Source organism: Xenopus laevis, chromosome 9_10L (assembly GCF_017654675.1).
Source record: "Xenopus laevis strain J_2021 chromosome 9_10L, Xenopus_laevis_v10.1, whole genome shotgun sequence".
Taxonomy (NCBI): Eukaryota; Metazoa; Chordata; class Amphibia; order Anura; family Pipidae; genus Xenopus; species Xenopus laevis.
The window spans coordinates 118,082,119-118,100,324 of NC_054387.1; the positions used below are offsets into that span (position 1 = coordinate 118,082,119).

The following is an 18,206-nucleotide window of genomic DNA, read 5'->3' on the forward strand; positions in this document are numbered from 1 at the left end:
ACATTACCAGTTCACTAATAGGGGTATTTTAGTGCATGACTCCCCAAAAACAATTCCAAACCCTGCCTAATTACTGGTAAACTATACACCCACTGCCTGGATTGGCACATCCTAATCTGCCCAAATCTCCTACTTTCAGCAGGCAAACCCCACCTCTTTCAGGCCTGCAAATTCACACTAAAATAGAGCACATGATATTATGAAAGGATTCATTTTAAAGGGCAGAAACACTGGCATAGTTTAACTTTGCCCGATAACCCTCAGCAGCCAACTAGATATTTATTTACATAATGCTGGGCATGTATAGACAGATCTGCTTGTCTGGCAACATACTAGGGCAAATTAGATCAATTTTATCATTTTGCCGCTGATTTCTCCCATATGAGTGCATACCTGCTTTTATATGCAAACTTGATTACAGCCAAACCCACAATTATCAGAACTCCTATACGAAGCAGAGGAATCTTGTTCCTTGGAGCCATCACTATGGAGATAAAAATATCCAGTTAGGAGAGGGTTCATGCCATGGTTAAAATCATACCAAAATAAAATTAAGATAAGTACTCCCTCCACAAGCCTCGTTTTAAAATAGTAATATTTTTTCCCTTTATTATTTTTTCTGTTAAATTAGATGCCGGTAGTGCCCGAGCTCACATGGGTACTAATTATGATAATACAGCTATGCTAAATCTTTACAAATTCTGAAAGTTTTATTGTCAGTTTGGGGAGAAGATATCAGACAGTTCCTTGTCCTATCATAACATATGCTGAACAGCGAGCGGGAAGGAAGCAGAGGCCCCGTCTCGTTCCAAAGCAGTGGAAATTCAAATGAAGCAGTTAGGCATGGCGGCCACTAACTCAGTTGAGTTACTCTATCTTTTATGGTCAGGTACAGGTGAGCAGAGCAGAATGTCAGTCCACATAGGGGCTACCAAATTGCCAATCACAGAACTTATTTGGCACCCCCAGAACTTTGTTCATGCTTGGGTTGCTCCCCAACACACTTTCTATTTGAATGTGGCTCACACATATAAAAGGTTGGGGACCCCTGGCCCACAATAGTTTGAAAAAGGCTGGGTGGTTGTAAGAGTACCTGGTGATCCGGTAGGTACGCCCGCAGGACCTGGGTGTGTGCATCCGTTGCGCGCATCTGCAGTGACGCCGCAGCATCATGATGTCATCGCATGTGCCGCGAAATTCGAATATTTAAACTGGCAATGGGCAATAACATGCTGCCCAACGTAGTGTTGGGCAGCATGTTATTGCCCAATGTGTTGATCAGAGCCAACCCTAATCTGCCCAGTCCAATCCCCTGAAACCCAGCTCAATGCCATTGCTTTTAAAACTGTGCAATCGGCACATCCCTAGTGCACACTTAACCGAAGAGACATCAATAGGGAAAAGGAAGGCCTACCACCTGCACATTATTGGCGATTATTGGCCAACCCAAATCTACCCAACCTGCAGGTTTACATATTACATTATAGTCCTGCGCCCAGCCCAAAGGTGACACCATGGAAGGGGCGGGGCAGGTGAGAGTCTATAAATTGACTGGCTGGAATTCGGCAGTGTCAGAGGCAGGGAGCGACCCCAAGATTTTTTTCGGTAGCCGGCCTGAACCTGCCCAACCCGCAGGTAAACTGGTTTTGGAGCCGGCCGCATATCACTATCCAACACCTCTACTGCAAACATAAAACATTTCATGCAGTAACTAAATTCACTCTACAATCGAGAATATGTTTTGACCAGTCAACTCCATTGCAATTCAGCACCTACTGGTCTCACGGGAGAGAAAGTTACAATGATATTGGTTCTAATGTATAAAAGAATAAAAAAAAGCTAGAGGAGAACGGACGTCTGCTACACCGAGTAGAACAAGAGGACAAAAAGGGACAGGCAGATACTGCTTTCAAGAGCAAAATGACGTTTACAAATAAAACCAGTGGAAATACGTCAATATACGTAAAGAGGAAAGTTGCTTACACGCACATTTTCTTGCATTAGGCCAAAAATAGTTTTTGGGTGGAGTTTCCATTTTTTTTTTTACAGGGTGCCAGGTAATTCTCAAGGATCAAACAATAAAAGGCAGTTGAGATTACGCCAACGGACACTAACATACAATAGATGTGCTTGTTTTCATAGGCCAGTCCTGCATACCGTAGTCAACAAAGAACACAACCCGTGACAGAAGGCTGGGAGGTATATAGTACACATACATATCTATATATATATATATATATATATATATATATATATATATATGTCGTGAATTTCCTTGGAGTGCTGTCAATATTTGCAGTATGGATCTACAGTATATGTTACGGACTAGCACCCAGGTATCCAGTTTCTCTTATGGTTGTGCACTCCACTCCCTTTGTTTTATATATGGTCTAACCCTCCTCGTGGGGTTTTTTCTTGGAGTTGCACCCAGCCGTGTATATTTATACACTTTTTTAACATACAAGGAGCGTCCTGCGCTGCGGCCTCCTTGCCTCTGATGCCATAATTACCCTGGAACTTCATGGTCTTCTGGAGAACCGGATCTCTATCTCTTTGGGGCGACGCCACGCTACCTTTTCCACATCCACACTGTTGAAGTACCAAGGACCTGTCCAACCTACAGACCGCATCAAGCAGAGCAGGCATGGCCGATGACCCCTCACATCTTATCCTGGACATCGACACGCATCTAGACTTTGCCTTCACACAATTGGATGCGGACAGGATACTTTTTACTGAGACACCCTTGGATGTAGCAGTAAGAAAACAATCTAATGACATTTACCATGAACTGATTAATCTGAAGAAAAGGGAACTAGATTTACAATTACATGGAATATACCTATCAAACTATCATCGACAAAGACGGATTCCACGGGGATTTCGTGTGTCCAATATTCCCACAATAGGTCGTAGTAGCCCCGATTTCTGTGCAAAATGGTGTGGGATCCTTAATAGATGCTCCTTTGACCTTATCCTATTAGTCGTAGAACAGGTGGGCAAGGAACTCACCACCACTAGGGGTGACATAGAGCGACTGGAGGAACAGTACCTAGAAACCCTCAAAACTGATACCTCTACAGACTGGCTGAATAAATTAAAAACCGCAGTTGACAAACACAAACATGACCTCACAGTTTTTAAACAAAATAAGCTGAAAAAGGTCTCTGATGACTACAAGTCCAAACATGTATACGGGTGGTTACTCGGATTGAGACCTAACAATCCAAGGGCACATTTCCCTAGAAGGAAACGCATACCCAAATCACTATTAACAGTAGATAGCTCGGACCAATCCACTGGTTCCGACACTGGAACTGACAGTAGCATATCAAAGTCTTTTTTAGGGGTACAAACAAGATCCAAGAAGGGGCCAGGACAAGAAGGAGGAAGAGAGGAACCACCAGACGGGGGGGGGGGTCACAAACCCAAAAGGGAAACCCCCCAGGGGCAAGAGAACGTAATATTTAATCTGAGCAAACACATACTAACACTAGGTGAAATCTCCCTACTCTCAAAAGGGTTATCCTTTGTCCCCAGTAACCCCCCTGACACTATGGACCTACTAATTGATGCATAAAGATTCCAGAGGAAACTGAAATTGAGAGAGTATTTTAAGGACTCTGTAGACACCAGTACATCCAAGTTTAAAAACAAGAGCACCTTTGAACCCATCAATACTCCTGCTTCCATTAGAACCTTTGGAACTATTCTTAATAGCGAAATTAAAAATACGACAGCCAACCTGATTACACATAACAACCTCAACTCTGCTGAGCGATTGGCCATAAAGACACTAAAATCAGATGACTCTTTAGTTATAAGACCTGCAGACAAGGGTGGGGCCATAGCCCTATTAGATTATGCATATTACAAGGAAGAAATATTGGGCCAACTGGCAGACCAGAGTACATACACACTGCTACAGGGGGACCCCACAGCTAAATTCAAAAGGGAAATAGATGAAGTCCTTCTCTTGGCCAGAAACGCTGGCTGGATCGATCAAAATACACAGGGGTATTTGACCACTGCCTATCCCCGTACACCGATCATCTACACACTCCCTAAAGTACATAAGTCACTGTCCTCCCCACCGGGTCGCCCCATAATCTCAGCAGTGGGTTCGCTATACCAACCAGTATCTACTTTCGTTGACCACTTCCTACAACCACTTGTACACCATATGCCCTCCTACACACAGGATTCCAGTCACGTGATTAGGAGACTCAGGTAGTATGCCTAACAATTGTATTCTTGCTACAATGGATGTGAAAAGCCTGTACACCGTTATACCCCATGAACAAGGCATACATGCCTGTAAGAGAGCCCTAATATCCTCACCGCCTGGAGAATTACCCATTGAATTTTTGCTCCATTTACTGGAACTTACCCTGACGAGGAACTTCTTTAGATTCGAGAAATCTTATTATTTGCAGACAGCCGGGACAGCAATGGGCAGTGCCCTTGCCCCTTCATACGCCAATCTCTTCATGTTGGAATTTGAAGCTGCACACATAGACCCACTTGTGGGACACTCTATTCTCACCTACTTTCGCTATATAGATGATCTTTTCTTCATATGGACCGACACTGAGCCAGCACTGCTTACCTTTCACCAGTATCTTAACGATTTGGACACACCGATCAAACTGACCCTCAATCATTATTGGGCCAACATTGATTTCTTGGATTTGAACATTTACCTTGTTGACATAAAGATCGAAACCAGACTTTTCAGGAAACCCACAGACAGGAACTCGATACTACACGCTGCCAGTAATCACCCACCAGCAACGATCAGAGGCATTCCTTATTCACAGTTCTTAAGGGTCGACTTGTCGTGAATTTCCTTGGAGTGCTGTCAATATTTGCAGTATGGATCTATATGTTACGGACTAGCACCCAGGTATCCAGTTTCTCTTATGGTTGTGCACTCCACTCCCTTTGTTTTATATATAGATATATAGATATATATATATATATATATATAGATATATAGTACATAATTAGCATGCAGACTTCCGTGTGCCAGGTGTTGGCAGCTACTCACAAGTGCTTTTTACAGCACGGTCTAATTAAGAGAGGTTTATAAAATATTGGCAAAAATGTGCCACTTTTTTACCCAGGATGCACTGTTTCTTGGAAGTACCTCCCACATTGCTGGCACCCGTAAAGAACACTTCTGATACACAACCACAGCTCTGAGAAGGGAGCATTCTGGGAGCTGCAGTTCTGCAACAGCTGAAGGTCCGAACATTAACTTTAAATATTGCCTCATTAAAACTGCAGATGGCTTATCAATTCAGATGGCTGCTTAGAAACCACTGCAGCCTGTGCCCTGCCGAAATTTCAGGAGACCCGGAAGTGAAGTCAGGGGATATGATGTCACATGCATGCGCAGAACCTTTCCTGAAGCCAAAGATTCCGTGCACACATCGTTCCGCTGATGTCACTGAAATGTTCTGCATGTGCGTACACCTGATTTTTCGCCTCAAATCGTCGGAATTGTGGAAAATCATCAGAAATCGGGGGAATGCTTAAAAGTGACAGGAAACGGGGGGACAGAGCCCAAAATCTGGTAACTCCCTAAAAAAATAGGGTGGGTTGACACACCTCCTCATAATGCAAGATTTAAGAGGTTGTTCAGTTAAGGTTTAGTAAGATGTAGAGAGTGATATTCGGAAAGAATTTGCAATTGGTTTTCATTTTTTATTTTTGGTGGTTTTTGAGTTATTTAGCTTTTTATTTAGCAGCTCTGCAGTTTGCAGTTTCAGCAAGCTGGTTGCTGAGGTCCAAATTACTGTAGCAACCACACGTTGATTTGAAAGTTATGCAAAATCAGGGAAAAGCATTAAAAATAAGTGGGACCACAAAAAACAGCGTATAATGCAGGGAACTTAAAATCAGACTTTTTTCAATGACTTTCCATTATTTATTTTTTACAAAATCTAAGTTTAAAGTTGAATGTCCCTGTCTCTGGTGTTTCAGTCTGGCAGCTCAGTCATTCAGGAGCAGATTCTGAACTGTTACAATTTTACAACATTTACCAAATGTATCTATTTAAAACAGTTTACAGGGTCGGCGACCCCCCCCCCCCCGGGCTGCTTCAGAAGGTGAAAAATGACACTTTTACACTTCAATATTAGAAAAACGGTGACACCTAGAAAATAGAAAGTCATTGGAAAAAGTCGTTATTTCTGGTGATCTATCTGAAAACAACCCCTTTAAATTAGGCTTTTTTGCAGAGAGCCTAGAATATGTGGCAGCTGTAAAGATACAATTACAACTATTTAAGATAAGCGGGTCTCTTGAGAAACTATGACTTGCAGCTTAAAGGGGTGGTTCACCATCAAGTTAACTTTTAAGTTAACTTTTTAGCATGTTATAGAGTTGCTAATTCTAAGCAACTTTTTAATTGGTCTTCATTATTATTTTTTTTTATAGATTTTGTTTTATTTGCCTTCTTCTTCTGACTCTTTACAGCTTTCAAATGGAGGCCACTGATCCCAACTAAAAAACAAATACTCTGTAAGGCTACACATTTATTGCTATTGCAACTTTTTATTATTCATCTTTCTATTCAGGCCTCTCCTATTAATATTTCAGTCTCTTATTCAAATCAATGCATGGTTGCTAGGGTGATTTGGACCCTAGCAACCAGATTGCTGAAATTACAAACTGGAGAGCTGCTGAATAAAAACCTAAATAACTAACAAACCAAAGAAAAAATGAAAATCAATTGCAAATTATCTCAGAATTTCACTCTCTACATCATACTAAAAGTTAATTTAAAGGGGTACAATGCACCTTCATGAGCAAAAATGTAATAACACATAAAACCTGACCCTAAAACCCCTAGTGTTCAAGCTTCCCATCGCCAGCCAAATTTTGGAAAACAGATGTGGTATTTAGGGGGATGTGGCCATAAAATGGGTGTGGCTGATGCGAGGCAAATCTTTTTGTCCCTTTCTATTTTCCAAATGTTGGGGGTGGGGGGTATGTCACTGCAGATAGTGAACTTTACATAGTAAAGCTCCCCATAGACGATTCTTCTTGCCGAACGACCGATTTTAGGGAAGCCCGACCGATCCTTTGAAATTATCGTGCGGTTAGTGGGATTCGAACGATCGTACATCTTACGATTTTTCGGCCGACATCTGTCAGGAAATTGATTGGCCAGGTCAAAAAATCTTTGTCGGTCCCAGTGCAATCTATCTATGTTTGCAGGGCCAAGCAGGCAGCTCCCCTTTGTTTTCCTGCCAAATTGGTCTTTTTAGTTGATGGTAAATTCTTACGATCGTTCAGAGAAAATCGTGGTCTCACGATGAGGATTGGATCTTTTAAAAATCTCAACATCTATGCCCAGCTTTAGTTACATAGTTAAATTGGGTTGAAAAAAAGACAAAGTCCATCAAGTTCAACCCCTCCAAATGAAAACCCAGCATCCATACATACACCCCTCTCTACTTTTAATTAAATTCTATATACCCATACCTATACTAACTATAGAGTTTAGTATCACAATAGCCTTTAATATTATGTCTGTCCAAGAAATCATCCAAGTCATTCTTATAGTCAATAACTGAATCAGCATCACAACATCACCCGGCAGTGCATTCCACAACCTCACTGTCCTGACTGTGAAGAACCCCCTACGTTGCTTCAAATGAAAGTTCTTTTCTTCTAGTCTAAAGGGGAGGCCTCTGGTACAGTGATCCTCTTTATGGGTAAAAAGGTCCCCTGCTATTTGTCTATAACGTCCTCTAATGGCAGGAATCGAACCTAGGACGGCAGCGCTCACTGAGTAAGTAGTTTTCTAAACAGCACATATGTACCTGGATAGCAATCAGGGGCGTAACTATAGAGGAAGCAGACCTTGCGGCTGCAGGGGGGCCCCGGAGGTATAGGGGCCCCATAAGGCCCTAATTCATGTATCATTTCAATAAATATTGTTAAAACAGCCTCTAGACATTTTCGGGGCCTGAAAAATAATTTGCTGTGGGGGCCAGTAATATCTAGTTGCTCCACTGATAGCAATATAAATGGAAATGATAAGAACCAGCAACAATGATGCACCTGGCAGGAGTGGGACCCCCTCTCTCTCTACAACTGCCCCAGAACTCCTTGTTAAACCCCTGTGATGGGACAAGGATTGAGTTGAAAGCAGAATTACTGTATCTTTCTGACAGTAGCCAATGGATTCCCATTTATAGGAAGCTCATTCAGTGTCATTGTTCAGAATTTCCATCAATCACATACCTTGGCGTCCTTCCATGTAATGGGAGACAGGGAGAGGGTGCTGAGCGGCTGCGGATCCCCCACTCCTTGACTGAAGTGTCCCCTGTCGGTGTCCGTCCCTGGCTGAGAGCACTGATAATAGTCGCACAGCAGGAAGTGCAAGGAGCAAATACACGAACAACTAGAATTTCCTGCTTTCACTAAAATGTGCCCAAGTCACTCCCGTGTGCTACGGTTACTTACAATGCGCGGGGAATCATCAGGGCTTAAAGGTTAACTCCACCCTAGCCAACTTTCTAATATACATTTATGACATATTTTCATTGGGATTAAAGCTGTGTGTATTTGCAAGTGCTATTGTGAAAGCAGTTTCCCTTTAAAGGGGAACTATCACGAAAATGAAAGATGTCATATAAGCTTCAGCATACTGAAATAAGAACCTTTTTAAATACAATCAATTAAAAATTCTGCATTGTTTCTGAAATAATCAAGTTTTTCATCACTATTCCTCTCTCAGCGTCTGTTTCTCTTCATTCTGTCTTCATTCAGGAGTTGGGTCTCAGATGAATGATCCAATATATCTTATAGGGAGGCTCGTTTTGCCTAGAAGATGTATTAGAGCTCACTCTATTAAAATCACCAGATATCATGTCTCTCTACTTGCAGGATTTGTGCAAAAGGCAGTTATTTTGTTAGATTTTGCTTGGACTGGAATCAGTTATTTGGGTGAGCTCCAATACATTTGCTAGGAAAGGAAGCCCCCCTATAAGATATATTGGATCATTCATCTGACACCCAACTGCTGCATGAAGACAGAATGAAGAGAAACAGATGCTGAGAGTAGAGTCCTGCAGTGGGTCAGGTACCCGCGGGTTACCTGCAAAAGCCTGCGGTACCCTGCGGGTTGCAGGATGAAGTTTCGGGAGCGGGTATAGATGTGGATCGTTGGTTCTCTGGGTTTGCGGGTCGTGTCTTCTCAATAGCGAGTTTTACCCCTTTTTTCTGATCACGCCTACTTCTAATGATGTAATTTCTGGTTTACAATAACAGCACTTCCTGTTTTACTCCCTTTTTTCTGATCACGCCTACTTCTAATGATGTCACTTCCGGTTTACAATGACAGCACTTGCAGTTTCTTCATGGTCAGCAGGTCGCGGATAGGGTTGCGGATAAGCTACTTGCGGGTGGGGTAGCGAGTCCAAGCAGGTAAGTATGTGGGTTGCGGGTTCGGGTTTAAAATATTGTTTCCGTGCAGGACTTGATGAACCGTGATGAACTTGATTATTTCAGAAACAATGCAGCATTTTTAATTGATTGTATTTAGAAAGTTTCTTGCTTCAGTATGAGGAAGCTTACATTAAATTTTCATTTTCGCGATGGTTCCCCTTTAATGAAACAGGTAAATCCAGAGATAAAAAAAAAGGTAATAAACATGTACCCATGCATGTATATACTAGTTTTATAGACTGTAACTAGGGCCTTCAGCTCTACCTAGTTAGCCGGGAGCTCAGATGCAAAAATGGCCACTTAATTAGCATAAAGCCTTTGGCATGTCATTTTGGAGAATTTGGGGGATTTACAGAAGAATATTCTCTACTTGTAAATTTCCAAATTGTCCATGAAAACTTCAATACACTGTTTGCTATGCTGCCCATCGGAACTTATATATTGGCACAGGTATGTGGAAGCTGCCATACTCCCTCCTGTTGCAGAGGTACAATGGAATACTGTCTCTAAGTACCCCACCCTGGCGCTCACCCCCTCCTTTCTTTTATTCCACCCCCCAATCCCTAATTCCAGTCACGCCTGGCAACATTTAGTAACGCCACTGAGAGAGAAAACAATGCATTTTTTCTGCAGGGTTGCCAATAATATTTCCATGCTGTCTGCACAATAGAAACAACCATTGCACAATTGTCTGTTCTCTTGTGGTGCCGCTGTGAAGGCTTGGAATTTGAACAGCTATTTGGTTGCTAGAGTAATTACCCTAGCAACCAGGTGCCCATTAGAAAGCCGGAAGGTGACTGGTAGAAATAAATAGGTATGGGATCCGCTATCCAGAAACCCGTTATCCAGAAAGCTCAGAATTACGGAAAGGCTGTCTCCCATGGACTCCATTTTATCCAAATAATCCACATTTTTTTTTCTCTGTAATAATAAAACAGTACCTTGTACCTTGTATCCAAACTAAGATATAATTAATCTTTATTGGAGGCAAAACCAGCCTATTGGCTTTATTTCATGTTTACAATATTTTTCTAGCAGATTTAAGGTATGAAAATCCAAATTACAGAAATTAGGGATGCACCGTTATCCACTATTTTGGATTCGGCCGAACCCCCGAATGCGTCTCGAAAGATTTGGCTGAATACCGAATAGACAACTGAATCATAATTTGCATATGTGATTGCCCTCCCCGCCCCTATTTTGCATATGCAAATTAGAATTCCGATACGGTTCGGCTGGGCAGAAGGATTCGGCCGAATCCTGAACTGAATCCTGGATTCGGTGCATCCCTAACAGAAATATCTGTTATCTGGAAAACCCCAGGTCCCGGGCATTCTGGATAACAGGTCCAGTACCTGTACTTAAAACTAAATGGTGATGTCACAATCCCTGTTTTTGGGTTGCCAATGGAACCCTCCTCTCCCCAAAAAAATATAGCATTTTTAGTTACAGGTCAGAAAGAGACAGAATTAGAAGAATAATGCTTGGTGAGATCATGAGAAAGTCAGCCTGCACCCATGTGTGGGCAATTTGCATGATATCATGGCTAAAAAAAAAAACTAAAACAGCCTCCATATTTTAGCTTTAAAGCTGCCAATCAGCCATACCCAGAGAGTGCCCTTACCTCCCGCCAGATTTACTAGAAAGGGTTAATGTGCGTCACTGCACAACTACTTCCTGGATGAATCCCAAGTGGTAGTTAATCATTGAACTCCAGGCAATACTGTCACGCATTTTACACTCAAGTCAACAAAACTAGTGAATATTGCCAGTACTGTAAACCATTGACATCCCTGCTGCAAGCCTCTGACACTGCCTTATTATATTGATCCTCACTATACAAAATACCCCCCATGTGGTAATTACTGCACACACACTAACAGTCCCTTCCCAATACAGTGGAAAGCAACTGTCGCTTTTTTACCATACCTCCCAACTGACCGTTTTCAGAGGGACAGTCCCACTTTTGACAGCTCAACCGGCAGTCCCTCGTTTGTACTGGAAAGTTCAGATTTTCTCTGCATTGAACAGCCAGAAAAAGAAACAATGGCTTAATTGGCTCTTGACAGAGAGCCCAGAACAGCCACAGCAGCAGATAAGATACTTTTGTAATAATTTTGACATAAGCAAACAAGTAAAAACAAGTAATTGTAACAATATAAGATAACAGGTCCCTTGGGAGAAGTTAGACTCACGGCTTAAAGGAGAAGTCAACCTCTACAGGGAAAAAAACCCTCCCTGTGTAGGCCCCCAGCCTACCTGCCCCCACGGGCAAATGCCCCTAACTTGTTTCTCTCCCCTTGGTGCAGGAGTTCATGGATGCCATCTTCTCCCGAGCGCTTTTCTTCCTGCTTTGCTCAGCGTTTTTTGGCGCATACGCAGTACGAGGCATTTACCGGTAAGGATCTTCTGCGCATATGCCGAAAGTCACAAAGTTTCCGAAAAAAAGATTGTGTAATCTGTGGCTTTTGGGCGAATGCGCAGTATCTCCGTACCGGCAAATGCCTCCAACTGCGCATGAGCCCGAAAGTCACAAAGTTTTCGATCTTTTTTTCGGAAACTTCGTGACTTGCGCAGAAGATCCTTACCGGTAAATGCCTTGTACTGCGCAAGTGCCAAAAAACGCCAAGCAAAGCAGGAATAAGAGCACTGGGGAGAAGATGGCGCCCATGAACTCCGCAGCAGAGGAAATGCACCGAGGGGTGAGTAACAAGTTAGGGGCATTTGCCGGGGGGCAGGTAGGCCGGGGGGGAGGAGGGAGGGGGCCTACACAGGGGAGGGGGAAGGGTTTTTTCCCCGTACAGATTGACTTCTGCTTTAAAGGGCAATTCACCTTCATTAGCAAAACTGTAATAACTGGAAAAAAAAACACAGAAATATGTTCAAATTTTCAGAACCTGCCAAATTTTGCAAAATGCACATGGTAATTAGACGTGGTCAAAAAATGTCAACTTTTTTGTCCCTCTTTTTATTTCCAAAATGTTGGGAGGTATGCTTTACTACCCCCTGTGCATAACGGTGCTGTGCTGGAGGGCCACACAAGACATATGGCCTAGGGACAGTCACTAAAAACAATCCTGACAGTATCACATACATTGGTTATTGGCAGTCATTCCTGTCCTGCTCGTTCAAACGTAGTAAATATCTAGGAGTTCTGTCGTCCACTTCCTCAGCCGGTTCCCAATATCCGTTCTCCTTCGGATGCAACAGTCAAACCAGTTTATTGAAATGGCTCAAAACAGCTTGAGGGTAAACAACAAAGAAAAGTGCCTAATATAGTGTAGTAGTTTCAAACCTTAAACGGTGGTTCACCTTTAAGGTAACATTTAGTATGTCACAGAATGGCGAATTCTAAGCAACTTTTCAATTGGTTTTCACTTACATTCTACAAGGAAAGTGCTCTTTTTCTTTCACCTTTTGGGTTTGTAGAGAATAGATATTCTGAATCAATTTGCAATTGGTTTTCATTTTTTATTATTTATGGCTTTTGAGCTATTTAGCTTTTTATTCAGCAGCTATCCAGTTTGCAGTTTCAGCAATCTGGTTGCTATGGTCCAAATGACCTTAGCAACCATGCATTGATTTGATAAGAGACTGGAATATGACTAGGAGATGCCTGAATAGAAAGAGGAGTACTAAAAAGTAGCAATAATAATGTATTTGTAGCCTTACAGAACATTTGTTTTTTAGATGGGGGTCAGTGACCCCCATTTGGAAGTTGTAAAGCGTTAGAAGAAAAAGGCAAATAATTCTAAAAACTATAAAAAAAAATAAAAAAATTAAGATCAGTTCTTAGTTGCTTAGAAGCAGCCATTATATAACATACTAAATGTTAACTAAAAGGTGAACCACATCTTTAAGGTTTGAAACTACTACATTATATTAGGCACTTTTCTTTGTTGCTATCCCAGGGGTCCCCAACCTTTTTTGGTCTGGGGACTGGTGTAGAATTAGGGGTCGGGTGGGGGGTCGGCGTCCAATTCTGTTCACCGGCGTCCAATTCGGGCACACCAGATTAATTTTGCGGTCCCAGTTCAGGACTGTCCGCGGCCCGGTTTTGGGGACTCCTGGTCTATCCTCTATAAGCTGTTTTGAGCTCTGGTCCATTTCTATAAACGATTATTGTCCTGTTCGACTCATCCCTGCAGCTCCATAAAATTATATGACAGAGAGACCAAACCTGTTGTGTGACATAGTGCAACTGCCAGAATCAACAACTGCTTCACTTGAAACCTGTTCCTGCCCTTGAGACTCATACACGGCACAACACCTGCACAGGACACATTTGCTTCACAAAAAAACACACACATGAATGCACAAACGTAGCGGAAACAACACTCCCTCTTATGGAATCTCTAGGGTCGGGCCATGGCCACTTTAAGAGGCATAGATCCAGTAGGAGCATGATAGGGCAATGCATTTGTTTAGATGTGTGGTATTCTCTGTGTTTTCACTCAGGGCAGGGCAAGGTTTGCACGGTTTGCACCTTATATATTTATCATCTAGCTGTGCACAGGCCTGGGGGCACAAAGCACAAATTGTACATTGGGGGCTTTAATCATATTGATTGTTGTCTGCATAATGATCCACAAGCTGGGCCTCATAATGTCTCCCTTATATGTACAATGGGGGCTTGGACACAGGAACCCCCATCTGTGAATGCTAAGAAAGTTTAGATCATTTATTGTAATTAGGGGTAGGGTAATCCCATAACTTTTTGTCACAAAATTTTTTTTCCTCTTTTTCCCCTTCCCATCCCTAATTTGCATATGCAAATTAGGATTTAATTCAGTCCAATCTTTCATGAAGGATTCGGGAAATCGGTCGAATCCCAAATAGTAGATTCGGTGCATCCCTAACTGTAATAGACATTTGAATGGCAGCATTATGGTCTGGGAGTCCCGCTGAATATGATGAATACAAGAGAATCCACAAATTACACACAGACTAATGATGTGCGTGCCGGCCCGATACACACAGGTCGGACGGGTTCGGACCGGCCTCGTACCCCCATAGGGTTGCCACCTGTCCGGTTTTGACCCGGACAGCCTGGTATTTTGAAGGGCTGCCCGAGGTCAAAACTCCCTGGCTGATTTTCCAAATAAGGAAAACTGGGCAGGATTCCCTTGATTGACACAGCAATCGTCCAATTGCTGTGTCATAGCCCCGCCCCCTGATGGCACAACCGCTCCCACTTATGTCATGGCCCTGCCCCGGTCTCAGCCGTATGGAAAGGTGGCAACCCTACACCCCCATTTGAAACCTTACACTGCCGGCTTCTGACTTCCGCTTTTATAAACGCACTCCTGCTCGCCCCGACCCTTTTGTGATGTCATCTGCGGGGCAGGTCGCGTGGGACTATAAAAGGAACCCGGAAGTCGGGCGCAGGTTGAGGGAGGGCGGGTTTTTTACGCAGACTGCACTGGTATAGGACGTGGCAAGCTGGTTCTTGCTGAAAACTTAGGTACAGGGACAGGTTGCAGGAAAAACTAGTTACAAGGCCCCACTCCACTATTTCTCCTGCCTCCTCCGGGACTAAGCCACCAGAGATGTCATTGGAGGCAGCCGTTTGGTGCAGGTTCCAAAGACCCTTTCCAACCTCAAGCCTTAGAGTCTGGACAGGTTGAAAAAGTGAGTGTATAGGTCCTCAGACAGTGGTATAACTAGATGTTCCTTGGTCCAACAGCAAATTAAATTAAGGGCCCCATAACATTGGTTAGTTGACATAGTCTATTAAGAAATATTCAGATTATTCACTAATTAGGACCTCACAGGGCCCTCTACAAACCTGGGCCCCCTGCTATCTAAGGGTCTGCTTCCTTTGTAGTTATGCCCCTGGGTAGAGGGGTTACTCCAATGATAGTGCCAATGGCATGGGGGGGCTCAAGAGATGCTACAGTAAAAGTTGTGGATCAAAAAGGGGGTAGAGCTAGTGGGGACTGTAGGCAGGGGCCACTGCTGAGGGTTGGGGGGCACATGGGGGGGGTCCCCAAAGGGAAGGCCATGCTAACTTAGTATTATGGAGCCCCATGATTACTGATGGCACACCTGAGGTGGGTTAGGGCCAGGTGCAACTCCCCTCCACAGCATATGAGCAGGGAGATTCTCCTCAGTGTACATTGGTGCAGTTTACCTGTGTTTTTGGGACACAATTCTATGTACAGGGAGATTAAACAACCTGTCTTTTCCCAGCCTAAGCCACCTGCCCCCATTGAAGTCATCTCTGGTGTCATCAGGAGGGGCCTAGCAATTCCAAAGCCCATTCTCAACCTTTGGCATGGTCTAGTCCAGGCTGAGACAATGTTTGTTAGGATGCCCATCCATCCCCGCCTGCTGCTATTCATTTCCAATGTTGCATATTGCTTATCCAATCCTCCTGCTTGATTAGTTTCTAAATAGTGGAACCTCAATTTTTCATCCCCTGATTTTAAGTTTTCCCTTATTTAACATTGTTGTTTTGTGGTCGCCCTTATATATTATGCATAATACATTTCCCTGATTAAACAGTTTCCTGGATTTTACACCATTTTATTCTGGTCCCCTGAAAAACGCAAAATGGGGGTTCTACTGTATGTTCATCATGTTGCTCTTTCAATGACCACCTATTGTGCTGACACATTTTTAGACTGTTCTGATTGACTGTGCTATGAAAACACATATGAAAAGCAGGTCTTGTGTGAAGCAGATAAATTGATGAGCAGTTACAAAAGCCAAGATTACCGCTGTAAGGGGTCCACGGCCTGGTGGATTTGGCCCATGCTGGTGGGTTGTGCTGGTTTAAAGGAAAACTATACCCACTGAACAATGTAGGTCTCTATAAAAAGATATTGCATAAAACAGCTCATATGTAAAACCCTGTGTAACGGTTGGCACCCTGAATCTAGAACCAATGCCAAGCACCCTGGTCTCGGCTCGTGTTTCTGCCTGTAGCAGCCGCCTTTGGCCTCGGGAGGAGCCCTCAGCTACTCAGATGCCGCCAGGTCTTAAAACGAGAGGTGCAAGGCGAAAGGTTCTAAACAAGCGAAGGGGCACAACTGTAGGTAAAGTCTTTGGGCAGAAGGTCGTGGTACAAGACGTTAGGCAATAGAGTAGTCAGATCAGGCCGGGTCAGGGCAGGCAGAGAATAAACGTAGTAGGCAGGCAAGGGTCAAACCAGGAAGTCAATCAGAGGGGTGAATCAGAAGAGGTAGTTGGTATTCAGGCAAGGGTCAGGATCCAGAGGTCAGAATAGTCAAAAGCCAGGTAGGGGTCACAACAGGAATCAAATACAGATTAATCAGAAGCTCTAAAGCATAGAAGCACCAGGAACAAGATCCTATAATGGGCAATGTGCAGAAATGCTTTGTGGCTTTAAATACTTTCATACGCCAGCGTGCATGCACAAACAAACCAGGAAGCGGCGCACCGCGCGCAGCCTAGCTATTACCGTTTTGCGGCCCAGAGGAGCAGCAGCGTTGTGGGTGTCCACATCGAGGAGGCTGCAGGCGTCCCTGCAGACCTCCTTCCACTAGACCACCAGGGTGAGTTATCACACCCTGCTTCATGTAAATAAACCATTCTCATATTAATATACTTATTTATTAGCATGTGCCATTGGGTAATCCTAAATAGAAAATTGCCATTTTAAAAAACAAGGACCGCCTCCTGGGATCATATGATTCACTGTGCACACAAACAAACCATACATTTTAGGTCACATGAGCCAATTAACAGACAGTTGTGTCTTTTGCTTCCACACTTCTTCCTGTTACAGTTAGAGTTGAAGTATTTCTGGTCAGGTGATCTCTGAGGCAGCACACAGACCATCACACAATGGTGGTTCAAGGCAAGAGATGTAAAAGGGCAATATCTACTTAAATATATATTCCAGTTTGGTAAGATTCTTTAATATGCCACTTAATTTGATATAAACTATCTGTTGCTTAAATATTCATTTGGGGGTAACGTTTTCCTTTAATGGGATTGTGCGCCTTTGAGTTAACTTTTAGTATGATGTAGAGAGTGATATTCTGAGAAGAGTTGCGATTGGTTTTCATTTTTCTTTCATTAATTAGCTTTTTATTCAGCAGCTCTCCAGTTTGCAACCTAGCAACCATTCATTGATTTGAATGAGAGACTGGAATACGAACAGGAGAGGCCTGAATAGAAAGAGGTGTCATAAAAAGTGTCAATTACAGTTCGTGTCGCCTTACAGAGTATTTGTTTTTAGATGGGGTCAGTGACCGCCGTGTGAAAGCTGGAAAGAGTCAGAAAAAGAACGCAAATAATTAAAACATAGCATAACATACTAAAAGTTAAATTAAAGGGGAACTACCCCCTTTAAAACACTTGATCTTTCTGGGTTCCTGGGTAGTATGTGGGCACTGGGCAGGGACACGCCCCCTTACAGATGGCTCCAATTAGAAGTAACTGTAATAATGTAACATTTTATACGGCAGCCATATTTGCATGTAATGACCTGCTGTAAAGCCCCGGCCACATTCACGCTCGTCTATTCGCTTATCTATTGGTCTTTCCTCTAGTCTCCCGAGTGGCAAGTTCCTACGCACATAATGCCCAGGTGCAAAGTGAAAACCAGGAACAGGAAGTAAAGTATAAAGAGCACTCACCTCTCTACTACTCGCATATCCACAGAGCCGACCTCACTGACACACGCACTCCCCGTCTCCATAACAACGCGACGCTTCCAAGCTCTCCTCACTCCAACTACTTCCCGTCTGACAGGTACCCGCCCCCCTGCG

The 18,206-nt window shown here is 43.3% G+C and overlaps 1 protein-coding gene across 5 annotated transcripts in view; it reads right to left on the reverse strand.

Moving 5' to 3' along the window:
- The window catches only part of hexdl.L (hexosaminidase D like L homeolog), a 39,430-nt gene extending 21,225 nt beyond the window's left edge, over positions 1 to 18,205 (reverse strand). The window contains exons 1-2 of one of the 5 annotated variants that reach the window (XM_041577375.1): positions 8,260 to 8,425; positions 394 to 484 (exon numbers count right to left, since the gene is read on the reverse strand). In XM_041577375.1, coding sequence (XP_041433309.1) covers positions 394 to 484; positions 8,260 to 8,275 — 107 coding nt within the window. In that variant the 5' untranslated portion in view covers positions 8,276 to 8,425. Of the gene's footprint in view, positions 1 to 393; positions 485 to 8,259; positions 8,426 to 18,074 lie in introns of those variants that run through there. The other 4 variants (XM_041577376.1, XM_041577374.1, XM_041577377.1 and 1 more) reach the window with 4 other exon arrangements.
- Between the last annotated feature and the right edge of the window lies 1 nt (position 18,206).